At 40.8% G+C, this 21665-nt stretch overlaps 2 protein-coding genes across 8 annotated transcripts in view; one reads left to right on the top strand and one right to left on the bottom strand.

Moving 5' to 3' along the window:
* LOC112236359 (guanine nucleotide-binding protein subunit alpha-11) overlaps window positions 1-8602 on the bottom strand; it is a 71401-nt gene extending 62799 nt beyond the window's left edge. Inside the window, exons 1-3 of one of the 7 annotated variants that reach the window (XM_042306654.1) lie at window positions 8452-8600; window positions 7971-8057; window positions 7330-7702 (exon numbers count right to left, since the gene is read on the bottom strand). In XM_042306654.1, coding sequence (XP_042162588.1) covers window positions 7330-7465 — 136 coding nt within the window. In that variant the 5' untranslated portion in view covers window positions 7466-7702; window positions 7971-8057; window positions 8452-8600. Of the gene's footprint in view, window positions 1-7329 lie in introns of all 7 variants that reach the window. The other 6 variants (XM_024405378.2, XM_042306709.1, XM_024404972.2 and 3 more) reach the window with 6 other exon arrangements.
* Window positions 8603-8671: 69 nt separating this feature from the next.
* LOC112236833 (guanine nucleotide-binding protein subunit alpha-11) overlaps window positions 8672-21665 on the top strand; it is a 53770-nt gene continuing 40776 nt past the window's right edge. Inside the window, exon 1 of the mRNA XM_024405598.2 lies at window positions 8672-8968. The gene's annotated coding sequence lies outside the window, so the exon portion shown is untranslated. The remainder of the gene's footprint in view (window positions 8969-21665) is intronic.

A 21665-nucleotide genomic window follows, 5' to 3' on the forward strand; every position in this document is an offset into this window, starting at 1 on the left:
GACAAGAGGAATACCTATGTGAGAATGCTGTTCATCGACTACAGCTCGGCATTCAACACCATAGTACCCTCCAAGCTCGTCATCAAGCTCGAGACCCTGGGTCTCGACCCCGCCCTGTGCAACTGGGTACTGGACTTCCTGACGGGCCGCCCCCAGGTGGTGAGGGTAGGCAACAACATCTCCTCCCCGCTGATCCTCAACACTGGGGCCCCACAAGGGTGCGTTCTGAGCACTCTCCTGTACTCCCTGTTCACCCACGACTGCGTGGCCACGCACGCCTCCAACTCAATCATCAAGTTTGCGGACGACACAACAGTGGTAGGCTTGATTACCAACAACGACGAGACGGCCTACAGGGAGGAGGTGAGGGCCCTCGGAGTGTGGTGTCAGGAAAATAACCTCACACTCAACGTCAACAAAACTAAGGAGATGATTGTGGACTTCAGGAAACAGCAGAGGGAACACCCCCTATCCACATCGATGGAACAGTAGTGGAGAGGGTAGCAAGTTTTATGTTCCTCGGCATACACATCACAGACAAACTGAATTGGTCCACTCACACAGACAGCATCGTGAAGAAGGCGCAGCAGCGCCTCTTCAACCTCAGGAGGCTGAAGAAATTTGGCTTGTCACCAAAAGCACTCACCAACTTCTACAGATGCACAATCGAGAGCATCCTGGCGGGCTGTATCACCGCCTGGTACGGCAACTGCTCCGCCCTCAACCGTAAGGCTCTCCAGAGGGTAGTGAGGTCTGCACAACGCATCACCGGGGGCAAACCTCCTGCCCTCCAGGACACCTACACCACCCGATGTTACAGGAAGGCCATAAAGATCATCAAGGACATCAACCACCCGAGCCACTGCCTGTTGACCCCGCTATCATCCAGAAGGCGAGGTCAGTACAGGTGCATCAAAGCTGGGACCGAGAGACTGAAAAACAGCTTCTATCTCAAGGCCATCAGACTGTTAAACAGCCACCACTAACATTGAGTGGCTACTGCCAACACACTGACAATGACACTGACTCAACTCCAGCCACTTTAATAATGGGAATTGATGGGAAATGATGTAAATATATAAACAATGCTACCTTATATAAATGTTACTTACCCTACATTATTCATCTCATATGCATACGTATATACTGTACTCTATATCATCGACTGCATCCTTATGTAATACATGTATCACTAACCACTTTAACTATGCCACTTTGTTTACATACTAATCTCATATGTATATACTGTACTCGATATCAGCTACTGTATCTTGCCTATGCTGCTCTGTACCATCACTCATTCATATATCCTTATGTACATATTCTTTATCCCCTTACACTGTGTATAAGACAGTAGTTTTGGAATTGTTAGTTACGATTACTTGTTGGTTATTACTGCATTGTCGGAACTAGAAGCACAAGCATTTCGCTACACTCGCATTAACATCTGCTAACCATGTGTATGTGACAAATAAAATTTGATTTGATTTGATTTGATTTAGTGGTGGCTGTTTAACAGTCTGACGGCCTTGAGATTGAAAAACAGCTTCTGTCTCTCGGTCACTGTTGTAAGCTAACTTTTTTGATGAATTTAAGCAAAATACCCGGGCTTAACTTTCATGGAACATTTCGGAATGTTTCCGACCTTTTGCAACCCTAATCACGATACCATCACCAGGGCATAAAATTACATTTTTGGTCTACCAGCCACTGCGGCAGGTAGATTTAAAAACCTACCACTAAGACTTTTTTACTAGGTAAATTTTTTCTTGCAGGTAAAATTACACCAACAAAAGACAAAAAAACATGAGCATGCTTTGTAATGTTTCTAAAACAAATGTATTAGTAGTAAGAAGTAACGTGGTATATAGTTTAATTTCATTTTTTGTGATGTGATTATTTTAACCAAGATATCACAAATGAGACAATGTTCACCTTCCCCTTTAAGGGCGGGAGGTTACTATGGTAACACCACTCAGTCATGTTTGTGCCTGCGAGATTTGAATCTTGACTAGTAGAAGCGCTGTCTTCTTTTCCCTAGCAGTTGAAACTCAAACATAGAAAAACTACCTAGCTTATGAACAAAATGTGAATGGGCAAGAAACACAAGGACAAAGTTTCACATTAGTAGACTTCCGTTTCAAGTAAATTAGACCAACTTTTACACCAGTGGGCAGTTCTTCACTTGCACACAGCCCCAGCCAGGCAGTGTTGCAGTGCGAGGTGGAATAGGCTATATAGAATTCACAGTTCTTAGACTCCGTGTGATTAATTTACCAGCTATGAAGAAAATGGCAGAAATACTGAAAACATCTACTGCAACATTTATTTTACTATAAATAATTAAATATTTTTTATTCACAAATGAGCACTGTGGACTTGAGACATGACCGATTAATTAGGGACGATTTCAAGTTTTCATAACAATCGGTAATCCGCATTTTTGGATGCCCATTATGGCCGATTACATTGCACTCCACGAGGAGACTGCGTGGCAGGCTGACCACCTGTTACGTGAGTGCAGCAAAGAGCCAAGGTAAGTTGCTAGCTAGCATTAAACTTATCTTATAAAAAAAAACAATCTTAACATAATCACTAGTTAACTACACATGGCTGATGATATTACTAGTTTAGCCTCCCGGGTGGTGCAGTGGTTAAGGGCGCTGTACTGCAGCGCCAGCTTGGTTGGGTTGTGTATCGGAGGACGCATGACTTTCAACCTTCGTCTCTCCCGAGCCCGTACGGGAGTTGTAGCGATGAGACAAGATAGTAGCTACTAAAACAATTGGATACCACGAAATTGGGGGGAAAAAAGGGGGAAAAAGATATTACTAGTTTAACTAGCTTGTTGCGCCTTGCAAATAATCAATTTATCATCGAATCACAGCCTACTTCGCCAAACGGGTGATGATTTAACAAGCGCATTCATGAAAAAAAGCACTGTCGTTGCACCAATGTATCTAATCATAAACATCAATGCCTTAAAATCAATACACAAGTATATGTTTTAAACCTGCATATTTAGTTAAGAAATTCATGTTAGCAGGCAATATTAACTAGGGAAATTGTGTCACTTCTTGTGTTCAGCGAAAGCAGAGTCAGGGTATATGCAGCAGTTTAGGTAGCCTGGCTCGTTGCGAACTGTGTGAAGACCATTTCTTCCTAACAAAGACCGTAATACATTTTCCAGAATTCTACATAGTTATGACATAACATTGAAGTCTATGATTTGATTTGATATTTTGTAGAGCAGCAGGCAGCAGCAGGCTCGTAAGCATTCATTCAAACGACACTTTACTGCGTTTGCCAGCAGCTCTTCGCAATGCTTGAATACAGCGATGTTTATGACTTCTAGCCTATCAACTCCCGAGATTAGGCTGGCAATACTATAGTGTCTATAAGAACAGCCAAAGGTATATGAAATACAAATGGTATAGAGAAATAGTCCTTTCATTCTTATAATAACTACAAACTAAAACTTCTTACCTGGGAATATTGAAGACTCATGTTAAAAAGGAACCACCAGCTTTCATATGTTCTCATGTTCTGAGCAAGGAACTTAAACGTTAGCTTTTTTACATGGCACATATCGCACTTTTACTTTCTTCAGTGTTTTTGCATTATTTAAACCAAATTGAACATGTTTCATTATTTATTTGAGACTAAATTGATTTTTATTGATGTATTAAGTTAAAATAATTGTTCAGTCAGTATTCTTGTAATTTGCATTATTACAAATATATATCATACTATCATATTATGATAACCATTAAATATGATGGCCACGCATCAATTTTGTACAAACTACCTTGCTTTTTAACTATCAATTAATTTGTGGCATATTTGCATACCCCTGATCCCTATTTTGGACCAAAAAAAGACTTTCAAATGCAGATGAAATAGTTTAAAAAGTTAATTTGATGTCCGCGTTTTGAAAATGCTGACATCTGAACTCTAACGGAAGACCTTTGCGATACCACAAGAAAAAAAAAGTTTATTAGCCAGTCATAGAATGGCACTTGATCCAGACAGCAACTGCTCTGTTCAATCGTTGGGCATCTTGAGTTCCACATCACTACACGTTAAAAATTGTATGTCCATTTTTTTGAGACAGCCATGTATGCATTAATGAATCAATTTGACTTTGTTTTTTACGAATCTAACTACATAACAATGGTAAATCTCTATTCATAAACTGGGTAAATCAAGATGTAGCAATACAGGTGAATGCTGCTTATTCAATAGGAGTGTGTGCCTGCAGAGTTATTGAGCTTGTATTAGGTGATTTCATTGGACTAGAGATGACAATCCCTTCCATTTAGGACTTATTTTATAGGCAACTGATAGAACATTTTTATTGTACTGATCAAAAACATTTGCATAAAAAAACTATTTTATAAAAGTGTGCGCTGTCTCTTTAAGAAAGTAATGATGTAATTTCCAAGTCAGAATGTGGCTATGGAATCTGGTGGAAACCAGACAGGAGGAGAGGGAGACTGAGACAAAGACATGAATGAGTTTGTTGAGAGAGACTAAGTGAATTAATAATTTTCTGGTGACAATCTTAGAAATCAGAACATTTTGCATTACGGTTGAAATATTATCACAAAGTACTAGGGTAGCGAATTCATCTCTAAACTAGCATGGAAAGTTAGCCTACAATTAAAGTTGGAAGCTGCTGGTATCGTCTTGAATTGTATAAAAAATAAATGTTTTTAAAAAGTGTTCTATCCTGTATGGACATTGTTTCGAAAACAGTAATGAACCGTTTCAACATCTCTACATGCCGTGTTGCATTTATTGAAGTGTGTTAACTTCTGTGCAGCATGAGTGGGGAGCTAACAATGCAGCCCAGACAGCTCTAGCAATGAATTAGTAAATAGAGTAGACACTTTGCACTATAAAAAGGGGCTGCACAGATTGAGAGGATCAAGTCTGTCTTTCACGTGAGACACATTTGACTGAAGTGCGGAACGTAACAAATTCTACTACCAAACCATTTACTGAAAAAGTACCAGTTTCGGTATAAGCGCAACAATAATGTCCACTCCACCAGCTTTTGTGCTGATCCAAGCTTTAGTGCTGTGTAAGAGTAAACTATGTCCATGCTGGTATTCATACTGTACATTGGTCACTCCTTATAGAAATCAGTTGCTACTATTACAGCAACCATCAGGATTAAACCAGCCATACTAGGGCCATTAGTTTTTCCTAACCCACCAAGAAACTCTGGTTTCTAGTTATAAGTTATCAGGTCAGGGAAAACTTATGGCCCTATTTACCATCACCAATGGGTTAAATTATGCAACTTCGCTCCATACTACACTCCTCTGCGTGTAAGAGAAAAGTATGAACAAGGTGAAGTCAGTTGTGTGATGCATCTATGTTGTCCAAGAAGCCACCATGTTGTATTATTTTACAACCATGTCATCAACCTGACAGTCACTGTGATAGAGCTTAGTTATGTCAGCCCTGGAGGCACAAAAGGCCCACCACGAGGATGTCTGATTTTGTGACCCAAGCTCCAGACTATGTCTCTGATCTAATTATTTTCTTAATTGCTGCTCCCCCCCCAACTATAAAAACACAAGAACAATCTGAAGACATTAGCTCTGACTACAGAACCCATGAGACTTAACCCACTGTAGCTTACTTACTGAACAGCGTAAACTAGCCTATGCTCTAGTAATGCATTCAACATTGATTTCAGTTTGCCATTCAAACTATAGAGATCTATGATAACATAATTAATAACATAATTCATCTTTGATAAAAAACAGTAGAAATCTAGAGTGAACTAAGGTCAACTGAGCCAGTGTGTTGTTCAGTGGTGTCATTGAGGCTATACGCTGTATACCCACTTTTCCTTCCAGTGGGCACTTCTTAATCCCAAAGTAGTGTAGTGGAGGTATACGCCATATTAAAAATGTAGTACACGAGAGAAATCATGCACAAAGTAGCCTACACAAACCACGTGAAATATACATTCACATGCGCACCGTTTCAGTGGAATAGACTAGCATCTAGGCAGCAAGAGTGCACAGCTCTCATTGCATGGAGCAGCTCGCAGAAGAACGACATCGGTAGCCGGTAGGGTTGGTAGGAAAGTAATTTGAACTTATGATATCTACCAGTAAATGGTCACTAAGGATATGCTAACCAGGTATTGAATAAGTTTGGTCCGACGCCTTGGTTGAATCTTTGCCATGCGTAATTCAGTCATCATCCTCTGTTTGAATAAAAATGTCTTAAGGCTTCCCCAAAATAAACTTCCCAATTAAAATGTTGACTGCAAAGTAGGCCTACTTTGTAGAATGATATGATATGTATCAATCGGGATTAGATTTGCAAACTCTGCCATCACATATGGCGGCAGGTAGCCTAGTGGTTAGACCAGTAACCAAAAGGTTTCTGGATTGAATCCCTGAGCTGACAAGGTAAAAATCTGTCATTCTGCCCCTGAAAAATGCAGTTAACCCACTGTTCACCGGTAGGCCGTCATTGTAAATAAGAATAAGTTCTTAACTGACTTGCCTAGTTAAATAAAGGTTACATTTAAAAATAAAAATGGGACAACAATACAGCACAAAAACACTGCTAGACAAAGAGTATCTTGATAGGTGAGCAATTGTATTAAACAGCAACCACACCCAACAACAACAACAAAAAAATCCCATTTTTCCCAGACCTCAAAAATGGTCTCCGGATAATAAGCATTGTTGAGGACTTACATCACATGTCCTTTTTCTATACAACAAAACATGTGAGAGGGTGAAAACCTGAAAGATCAGAAAAAATAAACTATAGGAAAAGATTTTGGCAAAATTACAGTATAGACACTTCTCCAGGCACCACTCCACCACTGGTGGTGTTGAATGTACAGCTTTGACAGATGGGCCATTTCAATGTTACCATAATTTGTGTAGAATCATAGGTGTTGGGCCTATATAGTAGCAGGATTTCGAGTACAGTGTTTTTCTCAATGCCATTCAAATCATAAAGTTAAATCGGCTTTATATTTATCGGATAACGTTATCAACATATGGAAACTGTGGTTTACTTCTGCAGTCGTTATGTAATTGGGGGCAACTTGCTTAGCATACTATAAATCTTTATACAGCAAATACACTGTCATATCATTAGACATAGCAACAGCATAATTTATGCCCTGATGAATGGTATCACTTCAGCAATGATGCTTTATTGACTCCGACATTTAGAGCAATCACATACGAATTCCAGCAATTGAATAATTCAGGCATCTTTCTGCGTAATTCAACTATGGGTTAGGGGTGTGTATGGAGGAAGGATGGTTTAATGTTACTGTACCCAATAAAAGCAGTTTGAGTTCCCTCCTCGCGTCCCGCTTGTCTCGGCGAAGCTGCTTATCGATCTCGGCGTTGATTCGTTTGGACTCCTTCGCCTCCTCGCTCAGGCAACAAGCCATCATGGATTCTAAAGTCATCACCGCAGTATTTAAAAGCCCGACTTGAATGGGGCGCCCACGCCTCACACTTAGTAGCAAATAATTGTTCTGATCCCTTTTGTAAATCAGAATGGACAGTCCAGTGGTAAAAACAAATTAGTGTTGTGGATGCAACAAATGTAGTCAGTTACCTACGATTAAGTTTGCCCTCCTTCGAAGACGCCTGTGTGCGAGCTACTGTAGCATTAGCAGCAGCTACACGGAATATTTCACAGCCTGCAAGTCTCGTGCAATTGTCAAGTTTGGGTTAATATAGTTGAAGCAGACACAAATATAGATAATGAGGCCCAGTTAGCTCTGCTAAACTCGACAACAACTAGCCAGCTGAATTTTCTAGCTAACACTTGACAGTCATCTGGATAATATCTAACTTAGCTAGATATTTTTCGTTTCTCTCCAAAAACGAACAATCTATTTATTGCCAAATGTTGTAGTTAGCTCTAGCATCAACTCCCCCAACGCATCTAAATTGCCGTGTGCTTACCAACCCAGGTCCCGGAGACAAGGGGACAAACTTGGCTGCCACATCTGTACAGTCTCCTGCTTCGCCTAGCCGCCCCAGAACCAATACCTTAAAACGCCCGAGAAGTGACAAAGAACGTCTGTGAAACTGTCCATCAGCTAACTAAAGGAGTAACTAGTTGTCAAACGGCAAATCACAACGGGGATTTAAGAAAATAATAAAAGCCGAAAAATAATGCTTAAGTCGTTTTAATTTATTTAGCTAGGATAGCAAGCTAGCTATCTCGTGTGTTGCTTTTGCTAGCTAAATATGGCTTACTCGCCAGCGGTAACGTTAGCTAGCTGGCTAAAATGGATAGCTAGCCATTTATGTTACATTTAGCTAGCTAAAACGCCAAATATGGCTAGCTAACGTTCTTCATTGTGGTAACATTTTCCAAAAACGTAGCTAGCTAGGTAGACTCAAACTAGCTATCAAAAACCTAACTGACAGCAAAAGTGACCTTATCTGTTTTTCGCCTCCCTTTGAATTTTTTCCCTTCATCCCTCGGTGTGATGTACACACTACTTTGTTGCTGGCGACACTTCGGGAAAAAGTGACTGACAGAGCGAAAGCAAATCAAAACGGAGAATTGAGGTGGTTAATCATAAGTGAAAGGGTGGGGTTTACGCTGTCTACGGGCAGGTTTTAAAAGTTTCTAGAGAAACCTACAAACTCTTTCCTTTGGTTGTCACTAGTTATCCCAGCCACAACGTCGAAATTGGCTCGTACAAATTCATGAAATCAGACATTTACTTTTTGGTCATTATATAAGGTTAGCAGTGGTTATAGTTAGGTTTGAAATCACAGTTTACGACGGTAATTTGTAGAAATTGGCGTGGTTTAGATATCATTATGACAACTAGTGAATAACTATATTCTTTCGAGGAACAGCAACCACCGTTCCAGATATGACTGGATGGACAACTCCCATCCCCCTGTCAAACGTCGTTAGTCACTGGCGCGTTTTTTTTAACCAGGTAAGTTAGTTGAGAACAAATTCTTATTTACAATAACGGCCTACCGGGAAAGAGTGGGTTAACCGCATTGTTCAGGGGCAGAACGACAGATTTTTACCTTCTCAGCTCAGGGATTTGATCCAGCAACTTTTCGGTTACAGACCTACCACTAGGCTACCTACCGCCCATGTTCAAATATTCATCGAAGTTACTATTTCCTAGTTGTGATTTCAGGAATACAACATTGTTTAATAAAATATTGTCTATTATATATACAGGACTAGCCAAAAGTTTGGACACACCTACTCATTCAAGGGTTTTTCCTGATTTTTACTATTTTCTACATTGTATTAGAACAGTGAATACATAAACTATGAAATAACAAATATGGAATCATGGAGTAACCAAAAAAGTGTTAAACAAATCAAAATCTATTTTATATTTGAGATTCTTCAAAGTAGCCACTCTTTGCCTTGATGACAGCTTTGCACACTCTTGACATTCTCACAACCTGTTCCATGAGGTAGTCGTCTGGAATGCATTTCAATTAACAGGTGTGCCTTGTTAAAAGTTCATTTGTGGAATTTCTTTCCTTCTTAATGCGTTTGAGCCAATCAGTTGCGTTGTGATAAAGTAGGGTTGATATACAGAAGATATGCCTATTTGGTAAAATACCAAGTCAATATTATGGCAAGAACAGCTCAAATAAGCAAAGAGAAATGACAGTCCATCATTACTTTAAGACATGGAGGTCAGTCAATCCGGAAAATTTCAAGAACTAGACATTTTCTTCAAGTGCAGTTGCAAAAACCATCAAGCGCTATGATGAAACTGGCTCTCATGAGGACCACCACAGGAAAGGAAGACCCAGAACTTGTACCTCTGCTGCAGAGGACAAGTTCTTTAGAGTTATCAGCCTCAGAAATAAATGCTTCACGGAGTTCAAGTAACAGACACATTTCAACGTCAACTGTTCAGAGGAGACTGCATGAATCAGGTTTTCATGGTCGAATTGCTGCAAAGAAACCACTACTAAAGGACACCAGTAAGAAGAAGAGACTTGCTTAGGCCAAGAAACACGAGCAATGAACATTAGACTGGTGGAAATCTGTCATTTGGTCAGAGTCCAAATTAGATTTTTTGGGTTCCAACCTCTGTATATTTGTGAACTGCAGAGTAGGTGAACGGATGATCTCTGCATGTGTGGTTCCCATCGTGAAGCATGGAGGAGGAGAAGGGTTTGTGCTTTGCTGGTGACACTGTCAGTGATTTATTTAGAATTCAAGGCACACTTAACCAGCATAGCTACCACAACATTCTACGGTGATACGCCATCCCATCTGGTTTGTGCTTAGTGGGACTATAATTTGTGTAAGTGCTATTTGACCTAGAAGGAGAGTGATTGAGTGCTGCATCAGATGACCTGGCCTCCACAATCACCCGACCTCAATCCAATTGAGATGGTTTGGGATGAGTTGGACCGCAGAGTGAAGGAAAAGCAGTCAACAAGTGCTCAGCATATGTGGGAACTCCTTCAAGACTGTTGCAAATGTATTCCAGGTGACTACCTCATGAAGCTGGTTGAGAGAATGCCAAGATTGTGCAAAGCTGTCATCAAGGCAAAAGGTGGCTACTTTGAACTTTTTTGGTTACTACATGATCCCATGTGTGTTATTTCATAGTTTTGATGTCTTCAATATTATTCACAATGTAGAAAATAGTAAAAAAATAAATAAAGAAAAACCTTTGAATGGTACTGGTACCTTCAGTAATGGAATTTAACTTCCTTATGGTATAAAATCAATTTTTGCAAGATATATGAGTATTAAGGTTCTGAATCGTTCAGTGGGGTCTTTCTCTAACATATTTGCATTATATCCAAAAAGTGTTTTTGGGCAATCATTTCATAACCTAATACATCCGAAAATAAGCATGGAGCTCTGTTGACAGTAACGGTGCAGGTTTCTAGTAACAGCTTTTGAGGATTTTACACTTTTTAGTCGTCGTCTTCAAAGTTGTTTCTGCGGGTCGCAAAAAGCTAAATTAGCATGACAGGAGCTGAATTAAATGTAAAAGGCTTTGAAAATAAAAAGCTTGATATGCTCAGTGCTCTGTTGACATTTCACTGAGACCCTTGTTTTTGTGAGAAATCTTCTAAAAAGAACAGGAATTTCGAATTAGTAGGACGAGCGTTTACTAAAATATTAAAATACTATGTCACGTCTGAAAATCGATATCCATCTTACCTCTGTTTTGTATTCTGCAGATTCGTAAAGTAAGATGACGAGTTCATTAGGAAAGTAGGTGTGTCAGGTAGCCATTAGCCTTAATTCTCGCACAGAATCCATTCTAGCTGATGCGATGCAATTTTTCTGATTTCATTCTGACCTCAATTGATTTAGTCACCTTAATTCTGGCCATCCTACAAGGGTTAAAACTCCAATAACTTTTGAACGGATTATGGTAAAGACATGAGGTTCAGTCCTTTGTTTTTCCTAGAGGAGTATCTACACAATTTACATATTATTTTACCCATTGGTCAAAAAATGCATTTTTGATTGGACACCCTATAAGATATTAGTTACCACTCTACAATGGAAATAAGACACCATACAAGGTGAAGGAGCATGGCGGAAGTGGATGTCCAAAGTGAAACAACAACCTCCCAAGCCCCCCAACCCATTAAACTTAATCTATATCATGCTGAAACAATTAGGATTATTCAGCATGTCTGCAACCTTTTCAAAAGTAACATCTGTTACCCCCAGTAACTATTTTGCCGTATCCACAATAACCTTCAACCTGGCATTTCTGATTTCCACAACCCAAGTTGTGTTGATAACCTTACCAATGAAAGCTATGAAGTTAACTTCATTCACTGTCAAAGTGTCCTTTGACACGGCATATTAATGAGTGCAAGATTGCTGAAAAGGTCTCGAAACCATGCCAGGACCAGCAGAATCACCAGCCCGACACTTGGTCCACTTAGTACAGGAGCCGCCATGGAAGCTCCATCATTCCACACTGTAGTTCCACCTATATCTTACAGCCTCTGCATACAATACATAATGACTGATTCTATATCTGTGAGCCTCTCTAGCCTCTCTCTGCACCTGGCATCTACCAAATGCTGCACTATGTTCCCCTCAACAATTACAACACTTAACCTTCACATTGCTCCCATATTCACCGTAATCATGTCCACCTCCACACTTGGCACATATTTCCTTTCCTTTACACTGAACAACTATATGTCCCATTATTTGGCATTTAAAACACCGCAATGGGGATTGGACAAATTCTCCGGAATTTAAACTAAAATAAATATATCTGTACTTTTCCAGGCAAAACCTACTCCAACTTCAGCAGCACTGATAAGCTTTCACTTCTTTGACCCTCTTTCCTACTGATCAACCTTTTAACCTCAATAACTCTGCCTCAATTCACATTTTCTTTAATATTATCTATGGAAATAGATATTGGGACCCCAGTGATGACTCCACTAGTATAAGAGAACATGACTTTTAATCTTCTTCACTTTAAGCTTTTCCATTTGCAGAATCTTCCCTTGCTGAGCCTGGCTAACACAACATATTAACAATCTACCATTTCCAATTAACTAATTTGACTTCACCGATCTCTTTCTATTACAACGTTGGTTAGTCGGATAGGGTGTAAATGAGGCCCTGTGGTCTTATCAAACACCATCACCACTTTCCACTCCAAAACATTATTACTCTTGCTTCCTACCTTGGCTTTCTATATACTTTCTTTACTATGCGCTCCACTGCTTTCAGTATCATGATATCTCTTCTTCCTATGTCTTTCCACTACAGACCATTCTGGTCCTTGACCCTCATCCTCCCCTTCCATATCATCAAAACTGACACCCATACACATTCCAGCACAGCTGTTGATTCTCCAACCTTCTCCATTTCCTCCATTTCGTCCGCACTACTCGCCGCCATTTCGACTATCAGACTTCGAGACGCGAGTGGAGTTGAAGAAGAATGAAGAACAGTAGTATCAAATAATGGAATGATAAAGAAGAAAGTGTTAAACTGAAGGGGATGATAAGTGTATGTCAGACAAGGATTTGTTTCTTGTTCCGATGCAATTTTTGATAAGGATGGTAATCTGTGAGACCCATTTGGGGTCTCGAAGAAGGTGAATCTTGTGCGGGGAAAAGTGGGATCAATCAGTGACCAGGTCCTGATTAATTGTGTGTCTGAGGAACAAAAGAAGGCAGTGGGCATCATTAATAATAATAATAATAATAATAGTAAAAAATAGTAACACGAGTAAATACATTATGAGCAAGCAATAGCTTGGCTTTATACATGGGGTACCAGTGCGAGGAAATTGAGATAACCAAGTAGCTACCCAGACTAACTATTTAGCAGTCCTTTGGCTTGGGGGTAAAAGCAGTTCAGGAACCTTTTGGTCCCAGACTTAGTGCTCCAGTACCGTTTGCTGTGCAGTAGCAGAGAGAATAGCTCTCCGCTTACTGTAGTCCACAATAAGCTCCTTTGTCTTGTCCACGATGAGTGAGAGGTTGTTGTCCTGGCAACAGACTGCCAGGTCTCCGACATCCTCCCTATAGACTGTCTCAGCATCATTGGTGATCAGGTCCACCACTGTCGTGTCATCGGCAAACTTTAAAAAAAAAGAGTTTTTATTGAATATCCGAAATATACTATATACTAGCAGTGAAGCCGCTCAACAACTACACAATACCAGTCATCCAACAGACTCCCATTCAGAGCGACACACAGAAGCATCCAGGGTCAATGCCCTGCTCAAGGGCACGTTGACAGATCTCCCACCAGGCCAAAAACGTGAACCCGAAACCTCCAAGATCCCCCCACAGTTCCCCAAAAGCTGTCCCTCAACCATTCAAGACCCATCCAACAGTCCCCTCCCCCCGAAGAAGAAAAATAAAATACAATTAATTCCATTCCCCACCCCCAATGCACCAACAACCAAGAGAATGAACTAAAGAGAAAAAATAAGAACAATAAAAACAGCAAACAATGCAAAAAAAATAAAAACAATGCAAAAAAATAAAAACAAAGGAAATCAAGGACAACTAAAATCATAACAGCAATGCCAACTATACAGTTGAAGTCGGAAGTTTACATACACCTTGGCCAAAAACATTTAAACTCAGTTTTTCACAATTCCTGACTTTTAATCCTAAAAATTCCCTGTCTTAGGTCAGGTAGGATCACCACTTTCATTTAAGAATGTGAAATGTCAGAATAATAGTAGAGAGGATTATTTATTTCAGCTTTTATTTCTTTCATCACATTCCCAGTGGGTCAGAAGTTTACATACACTCAATTAGTATTTGGTAGCATTGCCTTTAAATTGTTGAACTTGGGTTAAAGGTTTCGGGTAGCCTTCCACAAGCTTCCCACAATAACTTGGGTGAATTTTGACCCATTCCTCCTGACAGAGCTGGTGTAACTGAGTCAGGTTTGTAGGATTCCTTGCTCGCACATGGTTTTTCAGTTCAGCCCACAAATGTTCTATAGGATTAAGGTCAGGGCTTTGTGATGGCCATACCAATACCTTGACTTTGTTGTCCTTAAGCCATTTTGCCATAACTTTGGAAGTATGCTTGGGGTCATTGTCCATTTGGAAGACCCATTTGCGACTAAGCTTGAACTTCCTGACTGATGTCCTGAGATGCTGCTTCAATATATCCACATAATTTACCTCCTCATGATGCCATCTATTTTGTGAAGTGCACCAGTCACTCCTGCAGCGAAGCACCCCCACAACATGATGCTGCCACCCCCGTGCTTCACGGTTGGGATGTTGTTCTTCGGCCTGCAAGCTTCCCCCATTTTCCTCCAAACATAACTATGGTCATTATGGCCAAAAAGTTATATTTTTGTTTCATCAGATGAGAGGACATTTCTCCAAAAAGTACGATCTTTGTCCCCATGTGCAGTTGCAAACCGTAGTCTGGCTTTTCTATGGCGGTTTTGGAGCAGTGGCTTCTTCCTTTCTGAGCGGACTTTCAGGTTATGTCGATATAGGACTCGTTTTACTGTGGATATAGATACTTTTGTACCTGTTTCCACCAGCATCTTCACAAGGTACTTTGCTGTTTTTCTGGGATTGATTTGCACTTTTCGCACCAAAGTACGTTAATCTCTAGGAGACAGAGCGCGTCTCCTATCCTGAGCAGTATGATGGCTGTGTGGTCCCATGGTGTTTATACTTGCATATTATTGTTTGTATAGATGAACGTGGTACCTTCAGGCATTTGGAAATTGCTACCAATTGCTACCAAGGATGAACCAGACTTGTGCAAGTCTACAATTTTCTTACTGAGGTCTTGGCTGATTTCTTTAGATTTTCCGATGATGTCAAGCAAAGACGCACTGAGTTTGAAGGCAGGCCTGGAAATACATCCAGAAGTACACCTCCAATTAATTCAAATGATGTCAATTAGCCTATCAGAAGCTTCTAAAGCCATGACATCATTTTCTTGAATTTTCCAAGCTGTTTAAAGGCACAGTCAACTTAGTGTCTGTAAACTTCTGACCCACTGGAATTGTGATACAGTGAAATAATCTGTCTGTAAACAATTGTTGGAAAAATTACTTGTGTCATGCACAAAGTAGATGTCCTAACCGACTTGCCAAAACTATAGTTTGTTAACAAGAAATTTGTGGAGTGGTTGAAAAACAAGTTTTAATGACTCCACCTTAAATGTATGTAAACTTCCGACTTCAACTGTATGTTTGTGTGCATATCTGGCACTATTACGTGTGTGTGTGTGTTCTTGTATGCGTTTATTTGAACAAGAGTGTGCATATATGCATGTGTACAAACACCTGCACGGCGTCAGCCTCAGGCAAACTGGCATTAGCTGTAAAAGCACTGCCCCTCAGTGTCATTCAAACATACTTTTTATTATGTTTTATTTTTGACTTATCTTTGACCATTATTATATCTCCCGCACAGCAACTCCACTCCCACTTGTCTCCGATTCCACATCCCAACCCTCAGCCCATCCCACCTATCTATGCTGGCCACACTCTTCGGATTTTTACGCAAAACATATCTTTTAACTATGCTGTGATGTTTAACGTACAATTTCAATCTATCTAATCGAATGGAATCCACAGATTGCAAGTTGAAGATAAATATTTTTACTAGGAGTATTAGTATATTAGTAATTGACTGACCCGGTCTCTCCAGATCTCCGAACAGTTCTATTTCTAATGTAATGGTTTTCCTCCTTCATCTGATGCGGCGTGGTAAGTGTTCATGGTGTTTATTTTAAAGACAAACTGAACACTAAAATGCAAAAACAATAAACGTAACGTGAATAACCGAAAACAGTACTGTGTGGTGAACAAACACCCATAAACAAACAGTGAAACCCAAGTATGATTCTCAATCAGAGACAACTAATGACACCTGCCTCTGATTGAGAACCATACTAGGCCGAAACATAGAAATCCCAAAATCATAGAAAAACAAACATAGACTGCCCACCCCAACTCACACCCTGACCATACTAAATAACGACAAAACAAAGGAAATAAAGGTCAGAACGTGACATCTAGGGTCAATTTTAGATCAATGCTATGCATTTTCAGTCATTCCTGAACCTGAGACCAGAAACAGGCTACCTAAGGGCAATACCAAAATAAATGGGTCTATTGATTCTGTATGCTCACAACAAAATCGTCAGAGCTTCGATGATTTTATGCCCCAAATATTCAATATTTTGTTGGTGGCAAGAATTCTATATAATAATTTTAGCTGAAAAGCACAAAGTCTTCAATCTTGCATTGTTTTATATATCAACTTATACACCCTGTACCATGGAATCATGCAAAGTCTTTTTTTCATCACATATTTGGTCGCATTTGTTGGAGACTGTGAAGAGACCTCTGGTGGCATGTTTTGTGGGGTATGCTTGGGTGTCTGAGCTGTGTGCTAGATGTTTGAACAGACAGCTTGGTGCTTTCAACATGTCAATACCTATCATAAAGAGAAGTAGTGATGCGATCAATTGCTCCTCTACTTTGAGCCATGAGAAATTGACATGTCATTGATGTTAGCTCTCCGTGTACATTTTAGGGACAGCCATGCTGCTCTGTTCTGGGTCAACTGTAATTTGCCTATGTCCCTCTTTATTGCACTTGACCATATGACTAAGCAGTAGTCCAGGTGTGACAAAACTAGGGCCTGGAGGACTCGTTTTGTTGACAGCAATGTCAAGAAAGCAGAGCAGCGCTGTTACGGACAGACCTCTCCCCATTGTAGCTACTGTTTCATCCATGTTTTGACCATGACAGTTTACAATCCAGGGTTACACCAAGCAGTTTAGTCTCAACGTGCTTAATTTCCACATTTTTCATGACAAGATTTAGGGTTTAGGGTAGACCGCTGCTCTGAGTCATGGCATGTTGTGTGGTCCTCCAACGACAACTTGTCTGGAAACCATGCAGTTTATTAGGCTACAGATTAAATTAACTTCACAGGGTGGTGAAGGTGCAAGCTGCATGACCTTGATTATCCTTTCCAATAAATATCGAGGGTCTTATTCTGGTGACATGAGCATCGATGCGTGCCAGGATGCAATTATTTTGTCCACAATAATCTCATCATGTAGGCTATAGGCCTACCCATACTATCTGCGAGCTGTTGATGTAAGGAGTGCGCTGAGAGTCGGGAAGCAAGTTCAGGGAGTGAGTGTTTTAATAAATAAAACGCAACTAAATGCAAAACAAGAAACACAAACAACACACCGACATGACACTGGAACAGAAACAATAACGCCTGGGGAAGGAATCAAAGGGAGTGACATATATAGGGAAGGTAATCAGGGAGGTGATTAAGTCCAGGTGCGCATAACGATGGTGACAGGTGTGCGCATTAATAGCAGGCTGGAGAGGGACCCGCTCCCCGACTCGCGGCTCCAGCTGCAGGACACAGACCAAAATGACGATCCCGTGGTTCAGGAGCGGACCAGTCACCTCCGCTGAGGCGCAGGAAACCTGAGAGAGATCATACGTGACGGTTAAAAAAAAATTGACTAGGCAAGTCAGTTAAGAACAAATTCTTATTTTCAATGACGGCCTAGGAACAGTGGGTTAACTGCCTGTTCAGGGGCAGAATGACAGATTTGTACCTTGTCAGCTTGGGGATTTGAACTTGCAACCTTCCGGTTACTAGTCCAATGCTCTAACCACTAGGCTACCCTGCCGCCCGGGGCGTTCAGCCTCCGGGGAGGGGGTACATCTGTAAAATGATAGACTAGAAACTAAAGCTTTGGTTGTCTTCCTCTCAGGCTTCCATGTCTTCTCCCTGGACCTCCTCAATGTCCACCTCTTAAACATCAGACTGAGGCCTCATCTTCACTGTCACTTTCCAACCTTGTTGAGGATGGCTCTTTGTAAGGCTCATAAAGCCTCAAATTTGCCTGTATGGCCACCAATTTTTCAAGCCTGTTGCGTGCTTTGGTGTGTGTTCCCAAACAAGGACCAGTTGCACTCTGAGGCATCTGATGTTGTTGGGATTGTGGAGGATGATGGAGGCAACAAAGGAAAGAGCCTCAGATCCATAAAGTCCCTTCCACCAGATGGCTGATGAGATATGTTGGCACGACTGCCATATTGCATCTCCATCCAAAAGCCCTTGCTTGGAAGTGTACTTTCCCAGACTGCCAAGAACCTTGCCCTCATCCAGGCCAAGGTGGCGAGACCCGGTAGTGATGACACCATAGGCCTCGTCGATCTCTGAACCAGAGAGGATACTCTTGCCAGCATATTTGGGGTCCAACATGTACGCTGCAGCGTGTATGGGCTTCAGGCAGAAGTCTTCACACTTTTTTATGTATTTCAGAACTGCAGTTTCCTCTGCTTAGAGCAACAGTGAAGTGGGCAGGACGGTACGGATTTCTTCTCTTACATCAGGAAGCAGAGTCTGAACATCAGACAGGATGGCATGGTCTCCCTCAATCCATGCAATGGCAACTGCAATAGGTTTCAGGAGTTTCAGGCTGCTTACCACTCTCTCCCAAAATACATAATCCAGGAGGATCCTCTTGATGGGGCTGTCGATATCGGCAGACTGCGATATGGCCATTTCTTGGAGAGTCTCCTTCCCTTCCAGGAGACTGTCAAACATGATGACAACACCACCTCAACGGGTGTTGCTGGGCAGCTTCAATGTGGTGCTCTTATTCTTCTCACTTTGCTTGGTGAGATAGATTGCTGCAATAACTTGGTGACCCTTCACATACCTAACCATTTATTTGGCTCTCTTGTAGAGTGTATCCATTGTTTTCAGTGCCATGATGTCATTGAGGAGCATATTCAATGCATGAGCAGCACAGCCAATGGGTGTGTTAGGTGAGGGTAGGACTCCTCCACTTTGGACCAAGCAGCCTTCATGTTCGCAGCATTGTCTGTCACCAGTGCAAATACCTTCTGTGGTCCAAGGTCATTAACTACTGCCTTCAGCTCATCTGCAATGTAGAGACCGGTGTGTCTGTTGTCCCTTGTGTCTGTGCTCTTGTAGAATACTGCTTGAGGGGTGGAGATGATGTAGTCAATTATTCCTTGCCCACGAACATTCGACCACCCATCAGAAATGATTGCAATACATTCTCCTTTCTCTATGATTTGCTTGACATTCACTTGAACTCTGCTGAACTCTGCATCCTGCAAATTAGTAGATAAAGCATGTCTGATTGGAGAGGTGTATGCTGGGCGAAGAACATTCAGAAATTTCTTCCAATACACATTGCCTGTGAGCATCAGGGGTGAACCAGTGGCATACAAAGCTTGAGCAAGACATTCATCAGCATTTCTCTGACTACATTCCTCCATTGAGTCAAAAACAACTTCTGATTCCAGGAAGACCATGAGCTGTTGCTATCGATAAGGTGTCTGATTCATAATTTTCACCTTGAATAGAAGTAGAGGGACTTTTTTCAGAGGTTGCTTGTTGTGAACGCTGAGGGAACTTTATGCACTTGGCCAGATGATTCTGCATCTTTGTTGCATTCTTCAAATATGATTTGGCACAGTATTTGTAAATGTACACAGCTTTTCTTTCTACATTAGCTGCAGTGAAATGTCTCTACCCATCAGATAGTGCCTGCTGCATTTTCCTGTAAAGATTAGAAAAAATTTTGTAAAACAAACAAAATACAATTCCATTTACAGATAAATAGTTAAGCAGTTATATTAAACAACTCCTTTGTAAGATAAATGTTTCAAAATGAAACATGTATGGAAACAGGTGAATTAACACTCCTCAGTTTGCAGGCTCAAGCAAGCTAAAACCCACATGATAGCAAAACCTAACTAGCAGAAATTGTTAACAAGTTAGAAATTATTTAACTTCTTGCGTCGAGCCATCCCGGATCCGGGATCGTGAATACAGCCTCAAGCTCATTACCATAACGCAACATTAACTATTCATGAAAATCGCAAATGAAATGAAATTAATATGCTAGCTCTCAAGCTTAGCCTTTTGTTAACAACACTGTCATCTCAGATTTTCAAAATATGCTTCTCAACCATTGCAAAATAAGCATTTGTGTAACAGCTAGCGCGGCTAGCGTAGCATTTAGCGTTAGCATCAGCAGACAACATTTTCACAAAAACCAGAAAATCATTCAAATAAAATCATTACCTTTGAAGAACTTCAGATGTTTTCAATGAGGAGACTCAGTTAGATAGCAAATGCTCAGTTTTTCCTGAAAGATTATTTGTTTAGGAGAAATTGCTCCGTTTGGTGCGTCACGTCTGGCTACCAAAAAAACCCGAAAATTCAGTCTTCAAAACGCCGAACTTTTTTCCAAATTAACTCCATAATATCGACTGAAACATGGTAAACGTTGTTTAGAATCAATCCTCAAGGTGTTTTTCACATATCTCTTCATGATATATCGTTCGTTGAAAGCCTCCTCTCTCCTCTCAATCACTGGATGACTGCGTGCAGCTTGTAGATTACGCACCAATTTAGACAAAGGACACCGGGCGGACCCCTGGTAAATGTAGTCTCTTATGGCCAATCTTCCAATGATATGCCTACAAATACGTCACAATGCTGCAGACACCTTGGAGAAATGACAGAAAGGGCAGGCTCATTCCCGGCGCATTCACAGCCGTATAAGGAGACAATGGAAAACAGAACTTCAAAAATTCCTTCATTTCCTGGTTGAAGTTTCATCTTGGTTTCGCCTGTAGCATGAGTTCTGTGGCACTCACATATAATATCTTTGCAGTTTTGGAAACCTTAGAGTGTTTTCTTTCCAAAGCTGGCAATTATATGCATAGTCGAGCATCTTTTCGTGACAAAATATTGCGCTTAAAACGGGCACGTTTTTTTATCCATAAATTAAAAGAGCGCCCCCTATATCCAAGAAGTTAAACACACTTTGCTGTAGGCTACTATTTACTAGTTAACAAAAGAATCATGTATGTCATATAAAATATATTCACCCCACCCAGTATTGCAATCACACCATACGAGAAAGTATGTAGTCATTGGCACAGACACTGTAGTCGTGTGGGCTCATTGATGTGCAAGATCTTGAGAATCAGCTGTACATGTGATGGAAGAGTGTACTGCACATGTAATGGAAGAATGCACTGTGCATGCAGAGGGTTGCAATTCCATTGATTTGGGGATAGTTTAACCAAAATATGCCACAAGATCTAGAATTGCCTTA

This window comes from Oncorhynchus tshawytscha, linkage group LG01, assembly GCF_018296145.1.
Source record: "Oncorhynchus tshawytscha isolate Ot180627B linkage group LG01, Otsh_v2.0, whole genome shotgun sequence".
NCBI classification, from domain to species: Eukaryota; Metazoa; Chordata; class Actinopteri; order Salmoniformes; family Salmonidae; genus Oncorhynchus; species Oncorhynchus tshawytscha.